At 36.3% G+C, this 25521-nt stretch overlaps 1 protein-coding gene across 7 annotated transcripts in view; it reads right to left on the reverse strand.

The window, feature by feature from the left end:
• Nucleotides 1–1712: 1712 nt before the first annotated feature.
• The window catches only part of si:dkey-24p1.1 (uncharacterized protein LOC556718 homolog), a 31920-nt gene continuing 8111 nt past the window's right edge, over nucleotides 1713–25521 (reverse strand). Inside the window, exons 4-20 of one of the 7 annotated variants that reach the window (XM_058799753.1) lie at nucleotides 10652–10684; nucleotides 9941–9985; nucleotides 9431–9838; nucleotides 8153–8473; nucleotides 7780–8040; nucleotides 7388–7654; nucleotides 6800–7063; nucleotides 6417–6698; nucleotides 5978–6247; nucleotides 5428–5679; nucleotides 4649–4736; nucleotides 4384–4492; nucleotides 4107–4237; nucleotides 3978–4035; nucleotides 3773–3885; nucleotides 3551–3605; nucleotides 1713–2301 (exon numbers count right to left, since the gene is read on the reverse strand). In XM_058799753.1, coding sequence (XP_058655736.1) covers nucleotides 2062–2301; nucleotides 3551–3605; nucleotides 3773–3885; nucleotides 3978–4035; nucleotides 4107–4237; nucleotides 4384–4492; nucleotides 4649–4736; nucleotides 5428–5679; nucleotides 5978–6247; nucleotides 6417–6698; nucleotides 6800–7063; nucleotides 7388–7654; nucleotides 7780–8040; nucleotides 8153–8473; nucleotides 9431–9838; nucleotides 9941–9977 — 3156 coding nt within the window. In that variant the 5' untranslated portion in view covers nucleotides 9978–9985; nucleotides 10652–10684 and the 3' untranslated portion in view covers nucleotides 1713–2061. Of the gene's footprint in view, nucleotides 2302–3550; nucleotides 3606–3772; nucleotides 3886–3977; nucleotides 4036–4106; nucleotides 4238–4383; nucleotides 4493–4648; nucleotides 4737–5427; nucleotides 5680–5977; nucleotides 6248–6416; nucleotides 6699–6799; nucleotides 7064–7387; nucleotides 7655–7779; nucleotides 8041–8152; nucleotides 8474–9430; nucleotides 9839–9940; nucleotides 9989–10651; nucleotides 11599–25521 lie in introns of those variants that run through there. The other 6 variants (XM_058799752.1, XM_058799754.1, XM_058799756.1 and 3 more) reach the window with 6 other exon arrangements.

The raw sequence follows: 25521 nt of genomic DNA on the forward strand, positions 1-25521 counted from the left end.
CTTAATTGTACATGGATTAAAATACAGCTGATTTTGATAAATTTGTTGTAAATGAAATAAGTACATATTCAAAGACTTGTCTCTTTCTATCTATTTCCGTGAATTTATCCATTTATAGCTTTACACTTCAACAAAGAAGATATTCTGAGTAGATGATGTCTAATACTAGTTGTCAAACCACTTACCATATTTGGCTGTGTAGAAGTTCATTGGATGGTATAAAGAAAGCAATGCTTATCTAATTGCAATATTATTTTTATGCACGTGCTGTCTTTGATGCTTGATTTTATGATATTTAATTATCTGTAACTTCATTAAAAAGTTATTTAAAAGATGTTGGAGCTGTCAGCAATAAAACACATTAAACTTGAGGTCAAATCACAGGAAATAAAGTCGAAATGAAACAAAAGGTTAAAGGCATTATTAAAACTTATAGCATGAGCTTCTTTTTCTTACACATAACATCTGTTCTCAGGTCAAAAGATGCAAGTACAGAGTCAGGAAAAAAGGCTTTCTCCAAACCTCGAATGCCATCACCAAAGAGGTACAGCAACTTTGAACCACATATAAGTCTCTAATAAGTGGATGTTCAGTCTTTTACATTTTTCAAAAGTAACAAAATATATTTAAATGAAATAACAACAAGAATGTGTATTTTCCCCCATGCACCTCAGTGATCCAAAATCCCACTCAGTGAGTATATTGTTTATTTCTGATATTACTGTGTTACACTCTGGAAATAGATTCTTTGACAAATTCTTACTAAAATTACTGATGTCTGCCTTTGTACTTTCTTGGAATATTCCATAAGGATTATGATTATGAAGCTGATTACATCAACATGGATGAAGGCAACATCTATGGAAATGTCTGATGAAAAAGCTACATGCCAAAACCAAAATGGGTTTCACTATAGCATTTTTAAGAAGATCAACAATGTCAGACTTCATTAATAATAAAATATTTGCCATGCTTATTATGTAGCATCAAGATATTATGCCTTCCAATATAATACTTTACATACTTTTATAATATATGCATTTATCTTTGGAATATCAAATCCTTTCGGCAGGTTGGTTGAGCAAACAACTGCTCTGAAGCATCACTCTGAATAACCCTGGGCCACAAAGCCAGTCTTAAGTTGCACAGCTATATTAGCAATAGCCAAAATACATTGTATGGGTCAAAATTAGAATTTTTTATTTTATGCTAAAAATCATTAGGATATTAAATAAAGATCATGTTCCATGAAAATATTTTGTAAATTTCCTACTGTACATATAAAAACTTTTTGATTAGTAATATGCATTGCTATGGACTTCATTTGGACGAATTTAAAGGCGATTTTCTCAATATTTTGATTTTTTTTGCACCCTCAGATCCAGATTTTCAAACAGTTGTATATTGGCCAAATGTTGTCCTAAAGCTTATTTATTCAACTTTCAGATGATGTATAAATCTCAATTTCAAAAAATTAACCCTTTGGTTTTGTGGTCCAGGGTCACATATGTAAATTATGCTGATAGTTAAAAATTTCTCTATTGCTTTTGTAGATGACTATTAAATATGATTCAATTATATTATTGTGTCCAATTAAAGTTTCATATTTCAAATATTTTATTTGTGAACAATTATTTGCTTCTCATATTATAACATACATGTGGTGTAATTCCTTCTTTAAGTCACTGAGCCCAGGAGACTTTTTTTTCTTTTTTTTTTTAATTCACAGTTTTATGGAATCAGTCAAATGTTCTCAGCTTGGCAGTTCAGCAGTGGCAAATACAAATGTTTAATGAAATTACAAAGCTATATTGTTGCATTTCACACAATGTAGTGAAACGGTACATTGATACATAATAAAATAGCATTTTTAAAACATTATTAATTATATTTATCAATATTATATTAATGCACTGCAAAAATAAAAAGTGAAGGCGTAGAAGGCACACTTATAGAATCATAATTTATATAATATTTTCACTTTCAAATAATATTATAGACTAATACTATAACTATAATACAGATTAAGGATACAATACTTAAATTGGAAACTCCTTGTGTTTACGTTTTAATGGCTGAATATTCAGTTCTGTCCTCATCATCAGAGCTTGAACTGCTAAGGCGGCTCTTCTGGTTATGTTTGGGTTCTTTAACAGCAGGCTTGGCAGCAGAAGACACAGTGGAGTAATTCACTTCATCTTCTTCACTGGTATCAGAATCCCAGTCCATATTTGTGAATGGAAGTTTTGGCACACATGCAGAAGAAACATTCTCATAATCTGGATTTTCCGACTGGGAATTCTAGGAGGAGGAAGAAATAATAAAATGTTCTCAATATACAGTTGAATAAAAAGTGCTCCATACAATTTCTGATTTATCCTTATTGTGAACACCTTTTGAGTGTTTGTTTTGTAGGCATATGGTAACAGAATACTATTCTGAATAGAATATAATTATGTAATCTATTTTTATCATCATGTGTCATCATGTGACACACAGCAGCCAACAGCACTTATGTTTTATTTATTTTTTATTTTTTATTCTAAACATTCCCAAAGGCATTAACTATATCATCTTGATTCTCACCTTTATAGATCATGTTGATCTAGTGCACTATATGGGCGATGGTCAAAGTAACCTAATAATGTAATCTATTAACTATGCATAAAAACCTGTCTGTTTATGGGTGTCATGCCATGACATATTTTTAATACGACTGACTTTATATTTCATGTGAATTTAACACTGAATGTGAATAAAAACATTGCAAGTTAGGCTACTAATAACACTTTCATTGTACAGAAAGAGAGCAGAGGACATTTACATTATCAAAGTATAATTTCACTGAGTCTAGTTCAAGCACTCTCAGAAACTCCTATTAAAATCACTGCTGTTTACACTATGAAATTAATATCTTACAGATCCCTACACACATTTGCACTTTGTTGTTTCTGACGAGAGAATTCGCCAGAAAGAGGTATTCAGTCAGCGAGCGAGTGAAGAAAACGCAGGCATTTTAGCGATGACTCATCTGAACGCCTCTGACTGGTCCTTGCATGCATAAGCTCAACAGAATCCTGTGTGATTGGTTATAATGAGCAGCGCTATAAAAACGCCTCTGTCTCTGGCTCAGCGCCAGCCAGGGAATGCAAATTTGAATTTAGCAGCTGATGATATGAGCACTGAACGATTTAATCACGCTGGTGTGATTGTATCAAATGTAGAAAATATTATTCGGCTATTTTTTCTTGGTTCAGAAATCTGAGGGGGCACGTGCTCCCTCACTTTGAATGGGCATGACGCCTCTGACCATAACAATATTTAATAACCACACATGGAGCGCGCATGAGTTTCATAACACTTAGCCTACTGTGCGGATCATAGTTCATATCCGGACCGGCACTGTGAACCACATTCATCCGTGCAGAGGAGAAGCAGAACCAAAACAATATTCTTCCGCAAGGCGGATGCAGTTTTATTTTTCAACCGCTAGAGGGCCACAAACTACACGTTGTAACTTTTAATATTCTGATATATTCTGAAGTCTTACCGTTGTCTGCTTATTTTTTGACAACATAGCGTAGACTGCTGATCCTTCAGGTACTCTAAAATCACAATCATACATTTAAAAGCATCATTAGTGCATCTGTCATATATTTAATTGAGCACTGAAATTATGTTTTTTTGTATTTTTTATGTTTTTTTCTGATTTCATAATAAAAGTTATAATTTATGTTTAACTTCTGACTTTAATATTCCTAATCTGCGTTACCTTTTTTCTGGCTCATTTTGCCCCTTGAAATCAATAGTGACATAGTTTAGGGTAGATGTAGCTGCACCATTGTCCATATATCCAGTTTTTTGTTGTTTTGGGGACTGTCTTGTCTGTAACAAAAAAAAAAAAAAAAACTTGCTAAGCATAAAACGTCAGTTGATTGTGATACTGGTGTTTCAATAAAAGAACAACATTCTCTCACCTGTTTAATTTGTGGCAGTTTAATAGCAGAATACACCGTGTGGATATCAGATTTTGGCCTTAAGTGAATAAAAAATGAATTAATTTCATTGCAAAAAGGGGATGTCTCCATCAGTTCTGCTGCTATTACCTCAGATTAAGGTCCTGTGCTCGCGTAGGATCTTGGGAATTGGGTGTAGGATGTGATTGATTAACCCTTCCATAACCTGGATCAGGAATGCTCTCCACTGACAGATCCTCCTGGGTATTATTACGTGATCTCTGTGTTTAAATAATCCAAACAAAACAGAATTGATCTCTTATTAAGCAAACATATATATTTAATTTAAAAAAAAAATGCATATTAAGGTGATTTCGATATTATACTGTAAGCAGCCCAGTTGTGAAACAAACAGAAGTAAAATAACCAATAATAGTAAGTTTGTCAGTGTGGAAGAGCGTGACAGGAATACTGGAAAAAAGCACAATGGATAATCTGCTCCACTCTGCTGATCTGATCTTGCCTTGATGATAGTCCTGTAAAATAACAAGCACAACAATTGGAATAACTGACAACCTCAAACTCAACAACTAATAGGACTACTAATATGCAGAAAAACTAATAAATGATATAAGCTAATTTAGTTATATTTTTTACTTAAATAACATCTATAAAAAGAAAGAGGAATTCACCTGCGTATCAGAAAGATGGCTATAACAATGAGAATCAGCAGGAGAATGATGGGTAAGATGATCTGGTAGAACACCGTAAGAGAGTTATCTAAATCAAAAGTGGTTTGGGAAGAGGTCATGACATTGTTTTTAAAACTCAACCCTGCCTGACTTAATGTAACCCAAATTTATGAATTAACCCAGTTAGCCACTTAAAGAACTACAAAATGCTGAAGAATTGGGCTTAAATCATGCATTTACAATGTGCATTTTACCCTTGTTACACTGTAATTTGATGAGTTGATTTATCAGTGTTTTAACATGTCTCTCGTCATACAGTACAGATTTTTAGATGGATGACGAGGCATATTAGGTCGGGTAGAATCTCTGATCCAGTTCGTTTGCTGGCTTCCGTGTCCACAATATGCTGTGTTTTCCACCAACTGGCAACCCGGAGTGTTTAATTGGCAGGGTGGCGGAATTACATATTTTAAAGTAGAATAAATGGCTGTAGCATTGTTTTTCAGAGAAACAAGTATGTGAACTTAGCATTTTTCCTAAATATCTTCAAACATAATGGTATTTTTATGGTTTCATAAAGGTTTCATTAAGGTTTCACGGAATGATATGCAGAAAATTATCCCACACCCTAAAAGATATCATTAAATTTTAGGTAAATATTAGGTAAATAAAATCTGTAGAACGAGGGCCACGTCTACAGTCTTGCAGAAGAATTCTAGAATAACTAAATGCAGATAATTTGATAAATGAGTTATTTTTTTGTGTTATTTCATACTCACTGTTGATGAATAACTTGATGTGTTCGGATCGTGATTTTCCGATTTCATTGGCTGCTGTACAGTAATACTTTCCTGGGTTCTGAGGCTGAACAGTGAAGTTCTGGTGATGTAACAGTACGGTTGTGTTGTCGTCCTCTCTATACCATTTGTAGTCAGTGGCAGGAGGATACGCATCTGCACTGCAGGTCAGATAGACTGGAATCTCATTATTTCCCTGAGTCTTGTTATGGACAATATTTATATTTGGAGCATCTATACAAAACAGGCAAACGGACGTGAATATTCATAACAATAGGTAGATGGAACGCACTGATTATATGATTATATGATTTATTGCTATACTGTAATTGAAAGTCATGGCCGACAACACATTTGGACGGTGTAATATTAACCAATCTCATGACAAAGTCATTCCTTAGACTACCTAAACTAATCAGAAACATTTGACAATCTTATATCTGTCAGAAAAGTCAAATTCTAAAAAATGAAGAAGTATTTTTGCCTCTAAAAGCTGAAGTGTGTCAAATAACTAGTAGAAAAGAGTACTCACATTTCACCTTGATATTTACAGAAGGAGATTCTGTTTTTCCAATGGCATTATGAGCAATACAGACGTACTGACCAGAGTCAGAGATTTCCAGAGAATGAAAGCGTAGTCTCTGTTCAGGTTTCTGTTTAACATTATTTAACTCTCCATTGGTGCGTTTCTTCCACTCATAAGAGGATGGAGCAGGATTGGCACGAGCCTCACATGTAAGGGTCAGTTCACACCCAAATTTTTGTTCTCCTTTAATACTTACAGTCACATTTTTGGGTACATCTATATACAAATGATATATGATGATGAAATCCAAATTATTTCAACGAATCAATGCTCAAAGTCCTATTAATCAGTTTGGTCACTTTCAAATAAAATCAAAGCTTCTCATGTCCGTCAAAAGTCCTTGAAACATCTTTTAAAATAAATAAAAAATGTGATTATTACTTACACAACACATTTAGCTCTGGTTTAATATCTTCTTTTCCCTCTTTATTTTTTGCATTGCACGAGTACATTCCTGCATCTGAATCTGTGACATTCAAGTAGACAGTCAGCATGTTTGCAGATGCTGTGCTGTTCCCTCGATTGTTCTGAATATGTCTCAGATCACCTAGAGGTCCTGTCATTGTGAGGTTTGACTCAGGGAAGCTTTGAACCGTGCAGATAATGGAGATCACTTCAAACTCTCTCACTTCCCTCTTCATGATCAAACTGAGATTAGATGGAGGATCTGCAGAGTTCAAAAGAAAAATTGATCAAATGATTTGGAAATTTGTGAAATAATTGACTTTGATTAGTTAAGATATGTATTTTAGAGCACAACAGACTTACAAAGCACATCAACTTTAATGGTGTGTGATCTTGTACCAATAGTGTTGTTAACATCACATGAGTACTGCCCTGCATGTTGAACGGTCATGTTCTTAATGTTTAACTGTCCAGTTTTCATTGATAACGGGAAAGAAGACAGTCCAGGTGTGTGCTTCCATGTGTACATGTGTGGCAGAGGGTCAGCATCAGCCGAGCATGTCAAAGTCAGTGGAGTGCCCACTTTTACAGAGGTTGTGCCCTCTATTTTGATGTTTCTTGGTGAATCTGTGAGAAACAAGAAAAGTGTAAATTTAGAAGAGTACTGTCACACCCAGTATAATATAATAAAATACTCTTGCAGATTTTGGTAGGTAGAAATATGTAATTGTAATTAATTTATGTGAAGGGACTTAGCCTCTAACATGCTTTTTGATCATTAATATTTACATCATTTTGCAGAAAATTCCAAAATGAGCAATACTAAAACAAGAGATGCATCACAACTTCAAGGTAACACTTATGTTAGTTTAGAGATTGATTTTATATTTAACAGATATTTCATCAAGAACATAAGTATGTTATTAGTAAAATGAAAATAGCAATACTTACACTTTACAGATACTGTAATGTTATTTGACTGTGCTGTTTTAATATCATTACTGGCCTTGCAATGGTAAGATCCTCTATCATCTGCTGTCACTTTAATGATGGTTAATGTCTCACTAGTTTGTTGTTGCACCTGGTTGTTATTGTACCATGAAAACTGCTTGGCTGGTGGGTTACTTGTCTTCACCGAACACTTAAGTGTCAGTTTGTCTCCCTCATTGAGATCAATAATGCTGCCCTGAGGTTCCACTGTGACCTCTTTTGGACCATCTGAAGGCACAGGAAATGCATGATTACAAGAAAGAATTATTAGAGTAACATTTAAAAATTATTTACGCAGATGATTTATTCTGGTTGGTTTTTCTTCATCTGTTTACATAAAATACAAAACTTACATTTCACATCGATTGTAATGATATTTGATTTCTCTGCTCCATGCTTGTTTTTAGCTTCACAGTAATATTCTCCACTGTCTTCTGGTTTCACTTTAATTAGTTTCAAGTCAGACATTTGTTGAGAGTTTTCTATTTTTATTGTTTTTTTGAACCATGTGAAGCTGACATCAGGGCGACCTCTGCTGGTGCAGGAGAGAGTGACAGAATCTCCCTCCTTTACATCCTCAGAGCTCACTGTTGCTTTGGTCTCTTTAGGTGCATCTAGATAAGAAAAAGAGATGAAGTGGACAGCTGGAGTGAATAATGCTCAGTCAGTGACTGTGTACACTAAATATACAGTGTTTGTTCATAAACACATGATGTACACACTCACGTTCCACAGACAGTGTGATGTTCTTGATCTGCCAGCTATCCTCACTCTTCCCTGGGCGACAAGACAGAGTCCTGTTGTCGTCCTTCCATGTCGCTTTGAGCTGTAATTGGGTGACCTTTCTGCCTTCTTTTGCCTCTTCAGTCTCTATAATCGGATCATTTGACAAGGAGGATGTCCATTCTTGCTTTTGTTCTGATGTATGGACGAGCCACTCAGGATAATTGCAGGAATCAGATGTAGAACAGCGAACAGTGAACTCTTCTGACTCTTTGAGTGGATTCTTCAGCTCTGATTGTTCAATGTGCACCTTACAATGATTCTCTGAAAAGAATATAAAGTGAGAACAGGTGATCCAGAACCTTTACATTTTCTCCAACAAAGAAATATATTGAAATATTACAATGCCAAGTTCTGTGAAAGTCAGAATTGTGAGATATAAACTCACAGTTCTGAAAAGAAAAGCACAATTTCTGATAAATAAACTTTTAAACTATAAATGTTGTAACTGTGAGACAAAAGTCACAATTGTTTAATTCCTGTTAGTCTGTGACAAAATTGGACTTTTTTCCCCACTATTGCAAGTTTATATCACATAGTTCAGTCTTTTCTTCTCAGATTCTTCTCAGTTTATATCTTGTAATTCTGAGTTTATATCTTGCAACTCTCTTGTGAAATATAAACTCAAGAAATCAAGAAAAAAGTCAGAATTGTGAGATAAAAAGTTGCAATTACCTTTTTAATTTTACTATTCCATAGCAGAAATAAGGTTCAATAATTATCAAAACTATAATCAAAAAATGAAAATTAATCACCCCACCCTCATGTTAACATAAAACATACAAAAAGTTCCAAAAGGACAAAAATCAAGGACTTTTGCAGAATATTTTTCTGAATATTCTCAACGATGATCTACTCTGTTTTATTTGTGTGATTAAAATACATGTTTATTCATATTTGGAGAATTGTGATTGATTATGAGACACACGAGAACCAGTGGCATCTTCATAAAGACGTGAAATATAGTGTCGGGTCATAGGAAGTATTTTATTATTTGCTAAGTGTAATTTTTGGAGCCCCTGGTCACATTCAGTTTAAAAAACAGCAGCATGGTCACCGCTAGTGGCCTCGTGGGCAGTGTGCCAACATACAGCCCCGTTGCGCTTTGGGCATCATGAGTTCGAGTCGTGGCTCGTGGACCTTTCCTGATGATGACAGACTTTTTATAAGAAGCCTTTATCACAGCATCAAATGAATCCCATTCAATAAATTCTTGCTCACCTTCAACTTTGAGAGACAGAGCTTTACTCATGAACCTTGTGTCTGAAACAAATCTAAAGCTGTAGTTTCCACTGTCTGTCTTTTGCAGATTGGTGATTCTTAAATCACATTTTATCCAATACTCTTGTTTGTTTCCTTGTGATGTTGCATTAGTGATGTATATCACTCTGTTGGAGTAATCCGGAGACTGGGGACGTTCTTTTGTGCTACTGTATACAATAGTCCCGTCAAACACCTTTTCTTTGCTATAAATTGGATCTTTAAACCACAGCAGTGTATATTGTTTTTCCTTTAATTTTTTGTAAGAACAGGGGATGGTCACAGATGACCCTTCATATGCTGTTACTGTTTTTTCAGGCACTTTTATTAGCTCTTCATTTGAGCCAGTGCTGGAGCCGGCAAGAAGAACTGCAGGAAAAACAACATCAGTGATACTTTTATGTATATCGATAAATTAGCACAATCATTTACAGAAATCAGCATTCAGTATATAATCCAGACAATACACACCAAACAGAAGTAGAGAAATCCCTTCAGGAACCATCATTCTGTCTGCTGCTAACAAAATAAAGACAGTTATATTATTCTGCTGAGCTCCAGTTTCTTCAGAATAAACTCTGACTGCACTTCTGCTGCTTGTTGATGTGTGTGGGTGAATATGAGTATTTTTGTAGTCACAGCTGTTAATGAGTCAATCTGTTTCTCCTTCCTTTTTTTTTTTTTTTGTTCATCATTGCATGCCAAAAGTGTCATTTTGGCAACATGCAATTTGGTAATTACTTCTAATTGTTTTTTATCTCTGTGTGTGTGTGTGTGTGTGTGTGTGTGAGAGAGAGAGAGTGTTTTAAATAAAAAATAAAATTAATATTTTTTACATTTAATTTGTTACAGAATTTTATTCAAACTGCAATTACAGTTGTGAACAAATCAGACCTACTGCCCCATCAAGCTAAATCATTTATTGCTGTAATAACTGACACCTATATTTTCCTTAAACGGTTACAGTCTTACAAATTAGAACTTGCTGATGACACGTTAATATTTCTCAAACAACATTTTCACACTATAACGACATTCCCATGCCAAAAATGTTTTGTTTGAAGAAGCACAGTGCTTGTCAGGCATGGACTTTACATTTTAACTGATTATGTTAGTAATCTGACAACTACCAAATGTGTTTTTACCACAGTAAAAAAAGAAAGAAAGTAAAAAATCTCTTACCTTCAAATCGAATCCGTTGTTCTCAATGGGTGTCTTAAAAACGTTCAAACCGAGAAACAAAAGGAGAACTTCACCAATGTGTATTTCTAACTCGTCATATTTGCATAGTTAAACTTACAGACATAAAAGAAATAGGCAAAAAGCACACATTCCTGGTAGAGATAAAGAGATATGTTAATTCTGCTATCGAAGCGTGAAGCTCACTTCCTGTGGCAGTGGTTAGTTCTGTCAAAACTCAAAACTATTCAGAAAATGAAACCCCCTCTAATGGAGGTGTCTAAATGCTGCTATCAGCAGACTAATGCTGCAGCAGGAAAAAGTAAAGAGGAGAGTCTTTCAGGATGTGTTTATGACCGTGAATAAGAGGATATACTGTAATCTAACAATTTACTGAATGACCAAACCACATTGAAAGTAGGCCTACATATTATTTCTGAGATGATTTCTACTTTTAAGGAAATTTAAAGAACGCTGTATTTTTAAAATAATTAAACACTTGTTTGTTGATAATGTGGCTTTATACACTATATTGCCAAAAGTATTGGGTCACCCCCTTCTAATGAACAGGTTTGACCACTTTAGTAATTTCCATGAGTACAAATCTTTGTTTACGCATATAATGATATTCTAGAGAATTGTGTGCTTCTAATTTTAAAGCCACAGTTTGGACAGGACCGTTTTCTATTCTAACATGACAATGCCTCTGTGTATAAGGCAAGGTTCAAAAAGAAATGATTGATTTAGTCAAACCTGTTCATTAGAAGGGGGTGACCCAATACTTTTGGCAATATAGTGTATATGGTCACACACTAATAGTCCAGCATCAAAGAAATCCAAAGGTGATCTCGCATTAAAAAGCTTCAAGAGATCATCATCATAGCACACAACAAGAGAGACATTGAAAAAAAAAATGATCAAAACATATTCAAACACCAGCGAAGAGATGAAATCATCCCACCTTTTTGTGCAGATATTGTGGACTTACAGAAGTGCAAAGCTGAATTAACAGCCGAAGTTTCAGAACAGGCGAGCGCTAAAGCTCATTCGCAAAGCAGAATAGTTGAAGAAGAGTGCTTCAATCAAAGGTCGTTTCTACAACTGAACGGAGTTCCAGAAACAGAAACTAAAAACTTTAAGGTCAAAGTGACGGAAACCTGCTAAGGAGTGATGTCTGAACTTGTGGAAACAAATGAGTGTGATGGAGACTGTAGCTCACAGATTAGGCAAACCAGTGTCCTGTCCAGTGAGGCCCGTTATCATTTGATTTGCTTGTGTTGGGAGAGAGTGCAAAAACAAGGATTTCCTCAAAGAATGCAAACAACACTTTGGAGAAAATCCAAATTGCAGGGAAGATACCACGTGTTGCTGAAGGATGTTCTGCCTTTCACTGACTTCTTTATGCACTCAAGGTTCAGTTTTTCCTCAGTTTGATGGTGACCAAAAGTCTTCGCATTATCCTGTCTTCTAGTGTATTTGTCTTATGTGGACGGCCAGCCTTTTTACGGGACTTGAATGAATTAGTGTCATTGTAAAGCTGGAAAATTCAAGAAATCACAGATTTGGAATGACCGACTTTTCTTGCAGTGGCTGAAAGGGTTAAACCAGCTCAAACTAGCAGGTGCTTCAAAACACATCTAACCAGCATATGATGTTTTGTTTTTCAACAGGGTAATTTAGACAACCTGCAGTTGAAGATTTCAGTCACCTTTAGAGCAGCCAACAATCTTGCAATCTCTCAATTAGAGGAATGCTGTCAGTCAAATAGGGTTTGTCATATAAATAAGGTAAATTAGCACCAGGTGCCAGATTAACACCAATAATTTGCAGGCATCTGTTAGTGTTCTCTAATTTTGATTAGAGTTATTTTCAATATCTCATTTAGGTTTTTTTATACTGTGCTGCAGAATACAATTAATTTAAGAAATAATAATAATAAAAAAAAAAAACTATTTAGGATAACTTCAAATAGGATTAAGCACTAACCTTGAAATCTAGGAAACTGTAGGTTGTTCTCTAATTTTGATCTCCATTATATATACACGCATAGAGAGAGAGAGAGAGACGGAGAGAGAGAAATGGGGGTTGGATATGTTAAATATGAACGTTCCAGTGCACTGTAAAGATTTTGTGATTGAGACAGCCGTTAAAATGGCTGACTCCCTGATCAGTGCCCTGAATACTGAACTAGGGAGCTAATTGAGACGCACCCTGTGTTTTTCTTGGCACTGTACAGCTTTAAACTTTTTGAGTACCTTCAGGGCATGGTGCCGAAGACACACACCAAGTTTCGTATAGCAATATGTCAATGTGACCCGTGCTGGCAAAATGGTTCGGAATGTGCACAATTTAATTTTGAGCTACTGGCAAAAGAAGTGAAAAATGTTTTTGCCAGCATGGTCTGAAGATGATCTGAGCCAGGCACCAAATTTGCTGTGGTTAATGTTGAGTCTGTCCTCTATCAGTGTACCAAATTTCATAACTTTCCTGCAAGCGGTTCTATGGGCTGCCATTGATTTCCAGAGCGGAAGAAGAAGAAGAAAAATAATAATAAGAAGAAGATAACATATCTCCTGTGTAGGGTTGTCAAAAGTACCAGTCGGTACTGAAATTAAAAAAATGTGACTATCACATCTGTCTATCAGTGGATCCTTAATATATCTGCTCATAGACAAATCCACTAACAGACACAGCTTTCAAACACTCTCATGTGCATCTGTATAAGTGACGGGGAAGAGCGTGAAGCGATGATCATTGTAGCCAATCACAGACATATCTGTTGAGCGAGTGGACACAATGGCCAGAATCTGCTCAACAGCTCTCAAATGCTAGCAGGAAATGCTGATATCGTATGCTGATACCAAATTTTGGTATTCTTTGACAACCCTATTTCGGTGATTGGCCCCTAATAATAATACATTTTAATACTTATGTAACACCATGGTTATTTTTTCATGAGGTTATTTTTTCAACTTGGCACTTTATAGCGTCTTGTCTTTGGAGCCATCTTTATCACTTGGTTTCTGCATAGACCTACTTTGCCTTTTTTCAATATGCATTCTTAAGTGATCTTGCGTCCTTGTGTTCTCCCTCTACAGCAGTGGTTTTCAAACCAGTCCTGTGAGCACCCCCAACACTGCACATTTTCTGTGTCTCCCTCATCTATCACACCTGAGTCAACTCATCAGCTCATCAGCAGAGAAAGCAAGACCTGAAATGGGTGTGTCAAATATGAGAGACCTACAAAATGTGAAATGTGCGAATCGGTGGGCAGGGCTAAACAGGCAGTGATGTAGAAGCAGGCATTGATCTTCTTCTGCAGAGGCGATGTTTAGCCACATTACGTCATAAAGTGGCACAGTCTACAACCTGTCGTTTTGTAGAATATAAGCTGATTTTAGGCTAATAAGAAAGTTTTGAGTTCTGAAACTTATAGGATGTTTTTATAGCACAATGAACTCAGCTCATGATAAATTAAATAATAAATCTCTAGGGAGTGATGGGATGACTTCAGAGTTATATAAAACTTTTTTTAACTGCTTATTTTGGCATCTGTTCAAGCAAAATTACTTAAATTTGGCCTTGATGATTTGATTTGTTTTTTGTTTTTAGACTTTAATAAACTGTAATTTAAGAAGATTAGATTCATATCTGTATTGTGATGACAAGGCTCTGAAAATTATTTATTCTTGCTAGAACTAAAGCAAACTAATTCTTGCCTTTTGTACATGTCAGTGGTTGGATTGTGGCTGAAACCAAAGCGAAAAAAACACTTACAAATGTACTGTGGTCTATGTCTTTGTATTTCCTGTATGCTTACTGTAAATCCCATGGGTTTGGTGTTGCACACTGAATTTAACTTTTCACTGCTTTGTAAAAAGCTGTGCAGTATGGAAAATGAAAGGCTAAATGAAATCCATGTGGTCATGACCATGTACAGGTGCTGGTCATATAATTAGAATATCATCAAAAAGTTGATTTATTTCACTAATTCCATTCAAAAAGTGAAACTTGTATATTATATGCATTCATTACACACAGACTGATATATTTCAAATGTTTATTTCTTTTAATTTTGATGATTAGAGCTTACAGCTCATGAAAGTCAAAAATCAGTATCTCAAAATATTAGAATATTACTTAAGACCAATACAAAGAAAGGATTTTTAGAAATCTTGGCCAACTGAAAAGTATGAAAATGAAAAGTATGAGCATGTACAGCACTCAATAATTAGTTGGGGCTCCTTTTGCCTGAATTACTGCAGCAATGCGGCGTGGCATGGAGTCGATCAGTCTGTGGCACTGCTCAGGTGTTATGAGAGCCCAGGTTGCTCTGATAGTGGCCTTCAGCTCATCTGCATTGTTGGGTCTGGTGTCTCTCATCTTCCTCTTGACAATACCCCACAGATTCTCTATGGGGTTCAGGTCAGGCGAGTTTGCTGGCCAATCAAGCACAGTAACACTATGGTCATTGAACCAGCTTTTGGTACCTTTGGCAGTGTGGGCAGGTGCCAAGTCCTGCTGGAAAATGAAATCAGCATCTCCATAAAGCTTGTCAACAGAAGGAAGCATGAAGTGCTCTAAAATTTCCTGGTAGATGGCTGCGTTGACTGTGGACTTCAGAAAACACAGTGGACCAACACCAGCAGATGACATGGCAGCCCAAATCATCACTGACTGTGGAAACTTCACACTGGACTTCAAGCAACATGGATTCTGTGCCTCTCCACTCTTCCTTCAGACTCCGGGACCTTGATTTCCAAATGAAATGTAAAATTTACTTTCATCTGAAAAGAGGACTTTGGACCACTGAGCAACAGTCCAGTTCTTTTTCTCATCAGCCCAGTTAAGATGCTTCTGACGTTGTCTCTGGTTCAGAAGTGGCTTGGTAGCCCTTTTCCTGAAGACGTCTGAGTGTGGTGACTCTTGATGCACTGACTCCAGCTTCAGTTCTCTCCTTGTGAAGCTCTCACAAGTGTTTGAATCGGCTTTGCTTGACAGTATTCTCAAGCTTGCAGTCATCCCTGTTGCTTGTGCACCTTTTCCTACCCAAATTCTTCCTTCCAGTCAACTTTGCATTTAATATGCTTTGATACAGCACTCTGTAAACAGCCACACCTTTCAGTAATGACCTTCTGTGACTTACCCTCTTTGTGGAGGGTGTCAATGTTCGTCTTCTGGATCATTGCCAAGTCAGCAGTCTTCCCCATTATTGTGGTTTCAAAGAACAAGAGATACCCATAATTTATACTGTAGGGATGGTCATTTATTCAAACTCAAATGTAAATATTCTAATATTTTGAGATACTGATTTTTGACTTTCATGAGCTGTAAGCTCTAATCATCAAAATTAAAAGAAATAAACATTTGAAATATATCAGTCTGTGTGTAATGAATGAATATAATATACAAGTTTCACTTTTTGAATGGAATTAGTGAAATAAATCAACTTTTTGATGATATTCTAATTATATGACCAGCACCTGTAAGACATTGAAAGATGATAAGAAAGGGAAACAGATTGTGCTAGTTCCACAAGTCTGGAGGTTGCAGTGCTGGTGTCTTTCTCAGCTTCTGCGAGTTGTCTTTTAATTTCACTCTTACAGACCTCCACAGAGAGAGCGCAGGTCCGCAGGGCCTTCAGCCTGGCTGGGTCAAGACCCCGCTGCCTCACCAGATGCTCAAGAGACTTCGTCGTCCAGGCAAAGTGAGATCTGAGCCTTGGTCAAAATCCTTTTGTCACCTTTCTACTGCAATCTTGGCCTGTTCCTTCAGATCACTGATAATCTTTGGTTTTCGCTTTGCCACTGCTTTCTTCATATCCACCAACAGGCCACTGAAGAACATTTTATAACTGATCCCTGAATCAAGCTTAAGTAGATTTGGATGTATACTTTGGGATTGTCCTGCAGGAAAGTCCATTGATCATCAAGCTTCAGTCTCTGCACCGAAGGCATCACGTTCTTTGCCAAAATGGCCTGATACTTCAAAGAATCCATGATGTCCTTAATATAGTCAAGATTTCCAATTCCTGCAGCAGCAAAGCACCCCCAGTGGTTATAATACCTTTAAGTGAGCTGCGCCTGCATACTCATAACAAAAAGTGTATTTTTTCCTATAACCACGAGAGCTACACCGTGTTAAGCCAGTGACAGTCAGAAATCCAAAGTCACTCATGGTGTTCCCCATGATTCATCCATTGGTGCTTTGGTATGATTTGTCCTGAACGCAGATTTGCGGAAGTACCACTACACATTAATCTACTTGAAAAATGATTTCAGAAGAGATCAGAATAAATCAAATATGACAATTTATTATTAGTCAGGTAAAAACGTGTCATGCCAATTGCATAATTAAAAAAAAATAAATAAATAAGAAAATTCATAACAACATGAATCTAAGAGTAAAATGTTTACCTGACTTCAGGAAGATACATAGTATGGAGCATATGAAATACACTTCACACTACGGGCTGATCTGGCTACAGAATCGCAATGACTGATTTGCAACTTTCCTTTAAATACTGTACTACCAGAACAAAAACAAAGAAATCTTTAAATCAGTTGTAAAAACATGAAAGTAATTTTGGCTCCCGTGCTCCAGAGTCGCACCTGGCAGGAGATAGATATACAGATTTTTCTGCAGGATAACAATCATAGAAACCAGATGTGGAACAGCAAACAGTCAATTCTTCTGATTCTTGGAGTGTATTTTTCAACTCTGATGGTTCCAATGTGCACCTTACAAGGATTGTCTGGAATCAGGAGAAGAATATGGAGTGAGAACAGATGATGCAGAACCTTTATATTTTCATATATATTACTTTAAACCACGACTACAATCAAGGACTCATGCACAATAATTACACAATAGGTTTGTGTGCATTAATCATTTATAATCTGCTTTGATGAGACACACGAGAACCAGTGGCATCTTCATGAAGACTGAAATATAGTGTCAAGTCATATGAAATATTATTACTTGCTGTTTTAAATGTCTCGAGCCCTTGGTCACATTCAGTTTCAGAAAGAAAGACACAAGGGTGAGCAAATTATGACAGATTTTTATACGAAAACAGCCTTTAAGAAAACATCAAATAAATAATATTCAATAAATCATACATGTAACCGTGAGACTGATAGCTTTAATTATGTACCTTGTATCTGAACCAATAAATCTCAATCTTCCCACTGTCTGTATTTTGCAGTTCTTAAATCACATTTTATCCAGTCTTTTTGGTTTTCTTGTGATGTTGTAGAATTGTGTTCTGCTGCTGAGGGGTGTGTCCCCCTTTAGGGGTCTGTGAGAATGTTTATCTATGTTGCAGCAATGATGTATTCCAGTAACCTGGAGACTGGGGATGTTTTCCTGTGTTACTGGATACAATAGTCCTGGTAAACTTTTGTGATTCTTTATCAAATTCCGGATATTTAAACCACAATAGTGTATATGTTTCCTCCTTTGTTTTTTGTAAGCGCAGGGGATGGTCACACATGATCCATCATTAATTTGTTCTGTTTTTTTATTCAGGCATGAAATAGGCCTATTTTTGTAGTCACAGCTGTTAATGAATCAGTCTGTTTCTTCTTCCTTTTCTTTTCTTTTTTTTTTTTTTTTTTTTTGGTTCATCCTTGCATGCCAAAAATGTAATTTTGGAAAAAATGCAATTTGTTAATTACTTATAATTGTTTTTTTTTTTTTTAATTAGTTGTAATTTAATTTGTTACCTTATTTAATTCAATTTGCAATTACAGTAGTAAACGAATCAGGCCTACTGCCCCATCAAATTATTTATTACTGTAATAATTGACTACTACTTTATTCCTTAAACAGTAAATATTTCATTAGAACTTGCTGATAACACCATAAATGTTTCGCAAACAACATTTCCATGCTATAATCACACAGTCATGTCGAACAAGTTTTATTTGAAGAAACACAATGCTTGTCATGCAGGAGCTTTATATTTTAACTCATTATGTTAGTAATCTGACAACAACCAACAGTTTTTGTACCACAATAAAAATAAAGAGGTAAAAATGTTTTACCTTAAAATTGAATCCATTGTTCTCAATGGGTGTCTTATAAACATTCAAACCAAGAAACAAAAGGAGAACTTCACCCATGTGTATTTCTATCTTGTTATATTTGCATAGTTAAACTTACAGACATAAAAACTTAAAGACATAAATCAAAAATCACACATTCTTGGTAGAGATAAAGAGATCTTATTTATGTCATCTAAGCGTGAAGCTCACTTCCTGTGGCAGTGGTTAGTTCTGTCAAAACTATTCAGAAAATGAAACCCCCTCTAATGGAGGTGTCTAAATGCTGCTATCAGCAGACTAATGCTGCAGCAGGAAAAAAAGTAAACAGGAGAGTCTTTCAGGATGTGTTTATGACCATGAATAAGAGGATATACTGTAATCTAACAATTTACTGCATGACCAAACCACATCTTACAGTTCTGTGTTCAGCTTTGGCCTAAATATTATTTCTAAGATGATTTCTACTTTTTAAGGAAATAGAAAGAATTTTTTAAAATAATTAAACACTGTTTGTTGATAATGTGGCTTTATATACGGTCAGACACCAATAAATAGTCCAGCATCAAAGAAATTCAAAAGTGATCTCTCATTAAAAAGCTTCATAACAGCATTCAACAAGACAGACGTTGAAGAAATGATCAAACCATATTCAAACACCAGTGAAGAGATGAAATCATTCCACCTTTTTGTGCAGAATTTTTGGACTTACAGAAGTGCAAAGGTGAATTAACAGTGTGCATATCCGGTTTTGTCCTGTTTTTTTTTTCTGACAAAATCGACTGGCTCTGATCTGGGGGGGCAGAAATTCTGAGCTGCTGCATGAACATTCATCAAACTTATAAGGTGCGAATTCTGGGTCTGGTTCTAATGATTGTAAAAAACTGTAATGCTTAAGATTAAATAATTACCTATATTTATACATATTTCAAGGCTGCAATTTGGAAAAAACTTTCAAGCCAATGCTGCTGAAATAGAGGTCAAGGGGACTGAAGAGGTGGCTCCAGCTGATCAAAAGGGTGGACTTCAGGAGGCAGACACACTCTGTGAGTTTAAAAGACCTATCTCTTTAACCTTCCATACACATGACACACAATAACATTTCTATAATTCAAATCTCTTAAAGGATCTTTATGCTGCACCAATTAGGGTAAGCAGCAACACTTCCTATAATATCTAATGTACTTGTTAATTTGTAAGAAGAATGACATCATTGCTTATATTAGTTGCTTATATACTGTCTCACCCTTATCCCTAGGTTACAGTAATCAGCTGATCCAGCCGCATCCAGACCAGACGGTGGACCTGCACCCAGGAACGACCACAACACATCCCTGACTGTCAGCGGAGACCGTGTCAGCTGGATGACAGATCCTCTGTGAAGACCTCATTGATGGCCCCAGCACAGATCCTCAGCAAAGACTACGAGAATCAGACAAGCCCTCTGCACAGACCCTTTTTACCAGCTTCACCTGCTAGCGTGATATTACTTCATGCAGAAGAAGTTGGATGAAATATTCTGAATGATATCAATCCACAATCTGACTTGTGATGCAGCCTGGAATAATCGCACCACATTCACTCGTTTGGCCGGACGAGACCGTTTCCTGACTGAGCCGGGTCTTGTTTGGGTTCCTTGTCACTGTTGCCTTTTGTCTTGCTTGGTTGAAGACACCTAATATTCAGCAATATTACTGACTTGACTGCACTGACGCCATTTGATAAGAACTGAACTGAATTATGACACATAATGTTTTATATATGAAGAGTTTATTTGCAAAAACGGATAACTCAGTTTTTAAATATTTTTAAAAATCACGTTTTTTGTTATCGTGTTTTTGTTTTGTGTTAGTTAGCTAGTATTTATTAGTTATTCTTTGCCTAATCAAAATAACCTGAATGCAGTTTGACTGAGATTAATTGGAATGCACAATGAAAAAACATGATTTTTAAAAATTGTTAAAAACGAAGTTATCTGTTTCTGCAAATGAACTCTTCATATATAAAATATACAGTAAATTTAATTTAGTTGTTACTTTGTGGTTTAAAAAGTGTGAATGTTTATACTGTAGAGCATTTGTTCATATATATTTATATTAAAGTATTTGTTAATTTTATAATTAAAGCCTTTTTAATGTTTTTAAATGGTTGTATTTGTGTTTCACTGCTGAATTACATTTAGCAGTTTCTGGGCCACATTCGGCCCGGGGACCAAGCCGAATCTCAGCCAGATCTGGCTTAAAGTGTCTGGGCCAGACCTGGGCCACATAAAGTAATAGAAGTCACTCTACAGTATGCGGGCCAGATCTGGGCCACGTCAATAAATAAGAGTCATTTTACAGGGCGTGGGCCGCATCTGGGCCAGAGGAAATTGTTTGAGTCGGTTTTCAGTGTGTGTGCCAGTTTCGGGCCGGGGACCCAGCCAGAACTGGGCCAGAAGCTAAGCAAGGTTGTGGCCCAGAGATGGGCCAGACAAATTTTGCTATCTGGGCTGTGTTGTTTGAATTTAAACACAAATAAACTTGTTTTTTTTGTTTGTTTTTTTCTCATTTCAGATATGATGTTGAAATCCTTGTGGGAATTTCAGAAATGTATATTAGAAAATAAAGGCGTCAAGCTTGAACAAGTTTATAAACACCTAGCTTATTACAATCAATGTATCATGTAATGAACAACAGCCTAATCAACCAAAGTAGCATAACCCATATTAAACAACATATTTTAAATACTGCAATGGTTAATACTATTTGACAAAGGTTTGTACATTAAATGTAAATGTTTTTCAAAATATTGTACTTTTCCAAATATTAAAATTATAAATACATAAATATTTAAAATATAACCATGTGTAGGCCTACTGCAATATAAAGTACATTAAAAATCTACTAAACGTGTAATCAATTTGTTATGTACTTACAAAGTGTACACAAAATATATTTTAAGTAAGAGTAACATAAGTGTGTTTTTTGTAAATACACTAAAACGTCACTAAAAGTATGCTTGTGTTTAGTATATTCCTTAAAAGTGTAACTAAGAATATATTTATTAACATAGTATTTCTACTGTACTTTTTAGAAATATAGTAATAGTGTGCTTGTGTTTAGCATATTCCTTAAAAGTGTAATTAAGCATATATTTATTACCAAAGTATTTCTAGTATACTTTTTATAAACAAATATAATCATATATTTAAAATCAACAGCAGTGAAAAAAGATGCTGCCAGCAGTACTTTTCAAAGAACTAAGCAAATAGACCTTTTTCTGAACGCGGAAGTCTCCCCCGATTAGAACGGTGCTTTACATTTCCGGTTTCTAGTCACATTTACATATTTTCAGAGTCGATAATATAATGTGAAACCTATGAAAGTCAGCTCCTAAAACTTACTGCCAGATTCTGTAAGATAAATTCTTCAAACAGTGGTACAAGAGGATGTGATGTGATGTGCACACAGTGTATACTGTATCTGACAAACTTCATAAAAACACACAGAACAGCATCATGAAAGCAGCATGTGATCAAAGTTGATTATAAGTAATATTTAATTTATTATGAAAGTCAAGATTTAATTAGCATTCCGATTTTAGGAATGAAATCATCTACAGTACATGTGAAGCAATCACAGGGAATACTATATGTATATTCTAACAAATTATGTTTTATATTATTAAAGTTACAAAATACAGAAAAAACATACAGGAGCCGGAATAAGATGATGATGATCACGAGTGCACTGGGGTATTTATTTATATTGGGGTATTTACTGCTAAATGTAAGAAATTCGAAGCGATCTGGGCCTGTATTCATGAAAAATCTTAATGCTAAGAGTTGCTCCTAGTAAAAATATTCTAAGAAAATTCTTAGAAATGTGGGTGTTTCCTCTTAAAATGAAAGAAAAGATCCTCGTCACGTCTCAGAAAGCATCTTAACCCTTAAAAGTGGTCTTAAAAGGTCCAAAATTAAGGTCTTAAGGTCCAAAATTGTTAGGAGTACAGACGAGGACTTTTAAGTATCTTAAGAGTTTCTTTAGCAGTGGAGAAAATGGAAGAAACATGAAGAGGGAAAAGAAATGTGTTGCACATGTGATGCCCTATTAAATTGTTATCACATTTGTGGTAGTTTTTGTAATTTTATAAAGAAATGTTTGTTCTTAATTTTGTTCAGGGGTAATTAACCTGTGTCTACCATTCATTTGCACTAATATATTTTATATAGCGGGCAGGAGTAATTGTGGAGTTCGTCAGCAGGGGGCAGTGTGGCGCGTATTGTGCTTTCGGGGCGCTACGTCAGTTTGTCCTGTTTTGCGGTCTTTCTCTTTCTGCTGAGCGAGATGAGAAACGGACGCAGACTTTGCCTCTTCTCACTTATTTCTCCTGTTTCAGGTTGGTAGACTAGTAAATTAAGTTAAATAACTGAAATATAGTATGTTTATATGTCGCTGAATGTTTCAAGGTTCGTGTGAGAAGGCTGTTTTATGAAAATGTGGATATATGTATATATAACAACAGTTGTATGTTCGCGCCCGGTGACGTCATCTATTACTACCAAGGTCACGTGGAACAGAGTTTTATTTCTAGTTTTTGAACATTTTGTAAAGTTAAATAGTTTTGAAATGTATGATATTGTGTAATATGTGAAAAGCTAGTGTTAAAACCAAACGTTTTATATTCTAAAAGTGGTATAAAAACATGTTAGAAGTCTGTCAGCTCATGCATTGTGTAAGAGTAGAAAATGATGCTAGTTGAAAACGGAAAATGCATTTAAGAACTATATGCAAGCGAAAACATAAACTATGTTTTATATTAAGTTGAAAAGAGACAACTTACAAGATAACAGTGGTGATTGTCATTGTGATTTATTTGATCATACACAGTTTATATCTCAGTAATTGCTGAAAGATAAAAAGACAAATTGTATTTTATTTTTGAAACTGTCTATTTCATGAGAAAACATTGTGTGTTTATAACCAAGTAGGATTTTAATTGTGATTGTGTAATAAATCCTCTTGGCTCTCTTTCTGCTGAGCGAGATGAGAAACGGACGCAGACTTTGCCTCTTCTCACTTATTTCTCCTGTTTCAGAGCGAGAGCATATAAGCCGTTTACACGATACCAGCCGGTACTTGTAACAGTTTATTGGGGCTCGTCCGGGATCACTCCCACCTGGTGGCGGAAGCTGATCCAGTGATACTGCAACCTCGGACCAAAAGTGACCTGATGCAACCAGCGAGCTGCAGCCAGTGAAAGAAATCTCCAAATAACATCAATCCAGTCTACTAATGAAGAGGTTACCGGTAATGAACAACGAATGATGACTGTGCAGTGCTGAAATCACCACTCGTCAAGAACAGCGTGAATTGTAATCCTGGACTTTGGTGCCCAAGTGCGTGGAATTGGGAAGCAGTTATGGCGGATAGTGAGAGGAAAAGGTTGGTGTGGGACATCAAAAAGACTCTGCTCACTCTTTCCGTAGATGAACTGTTCCAGATTGCCAAGTCAGTGGGTGCAGTGCCAGGAACGGATGAGTCTCGCGTCAATTCTACAGATGAGGAGGTTTGTTTTGAGTACATTTGCAGTTTCATGTCCAGTGGGCCTTTACTAGTGTTAGAGGATTCTGGGCTGGCACATCTATTAAACTTAAGGGAGGTAATCGACACAGTTATTCAGGATCGTACTTTACAAGTTGCAGTAGCAGTTGATGTATTGGGCAGTGGGGATGTAAGTCATGCTAATGATAATGTTGACCCAACTGATGAAAGTGATGCTACTGATTTTGGGATTGCTAGTGCAACCCACGTGACACCCTCCACGGCTAGTGACACACATGACACAGAGCTGCAGAAAATACTTACTAGTTATGAGGAGCTAAGTAGGCAGATTATGCAGTGCAAATATACACACTCCACAGTCTGTACCCCGGTCATCTGTAAAGATAGGACTCACCTCACAGAGTAGTAATGTAACAGACACCAGAGGTTTAAGTGAAAACTCAACACCACTAACACATGGCAAGTTGCTCTCTTTAAGAGAGTTGTCGTACCTCCATCGCAGAGAATTGAAGATTCAAGGGGGTCAGATTGGGGACCAGGGGTCAGATCTCAGCTACAACAGTGTCTGTCGACAGATGGGAGACGGTTTAAAGGAGCAGTTCAGTGATGCAGAGGTTGTAAGAGCTGTCCTCAAAGTCATCAAGCCAGGAACTTTTAAAGACATGTTGATGAATAAGGATGATCTGACTGTAGAAGAACTGAAAGCCTTTCTTCATTCCCACCTGGGTGAGCAAAGCAACACCGAGCTGTTCCAGGAACTCATGTGCACCAAACAAAAAGACAGTGAGACACCCCAACAGTTCCTATACAGAGTCATTGGACTTAAACAGAAGATCATGCTAGCTTCAAGACATGCTGACACAGGTGTTAAGTACAGTGCAAGCACAGTGCAGGATGTGTTTCTTCATACCGTGTATCAGGGCCTAGGTCATAAACATGATGATGTCCACAGAGAGCTGAAGTCATTGCTTGGGGACACCGGAGTATCGGATGAGGCAATCCTGAAACAGATGAAGAAAATAATGTGCGATGAAAGTGAAAGGCAGCGAAGGCTAGGTCCAGCCACCCGCCAAAGGCTAACAAATGTGCATAGTGCTCAGTCTGAAGTCAGCGCTGCCCAGGGTTCTAGTGTAAGGGATAAGGTGCCGGAAACAGATGTGATCCAGCAGTTAACAGAAAAACTTGAACAGCTTACAGGTGTGGTTGAGCTCATGAGACAATCAATGCAGACACCGGCGACGGGACAGTTCAGCTACAATGGGAAAGGTAGAGGAGACCGCAG

Source organism: Onychostoma macrolepis, chromosome 15 (genome assembly GCF_012432095.1).
Source record: "Onychostoma macrolepis isolate SWU-2019 chromosome 15, ASM1243209v1, whole genome shotgun sequence".
NCBI lineage: Eukaryota > Metazoa > Chordata > Actinopteri > Cypriniformes > Cyprinidae > Onychostoma > Onychostoma macrolepis.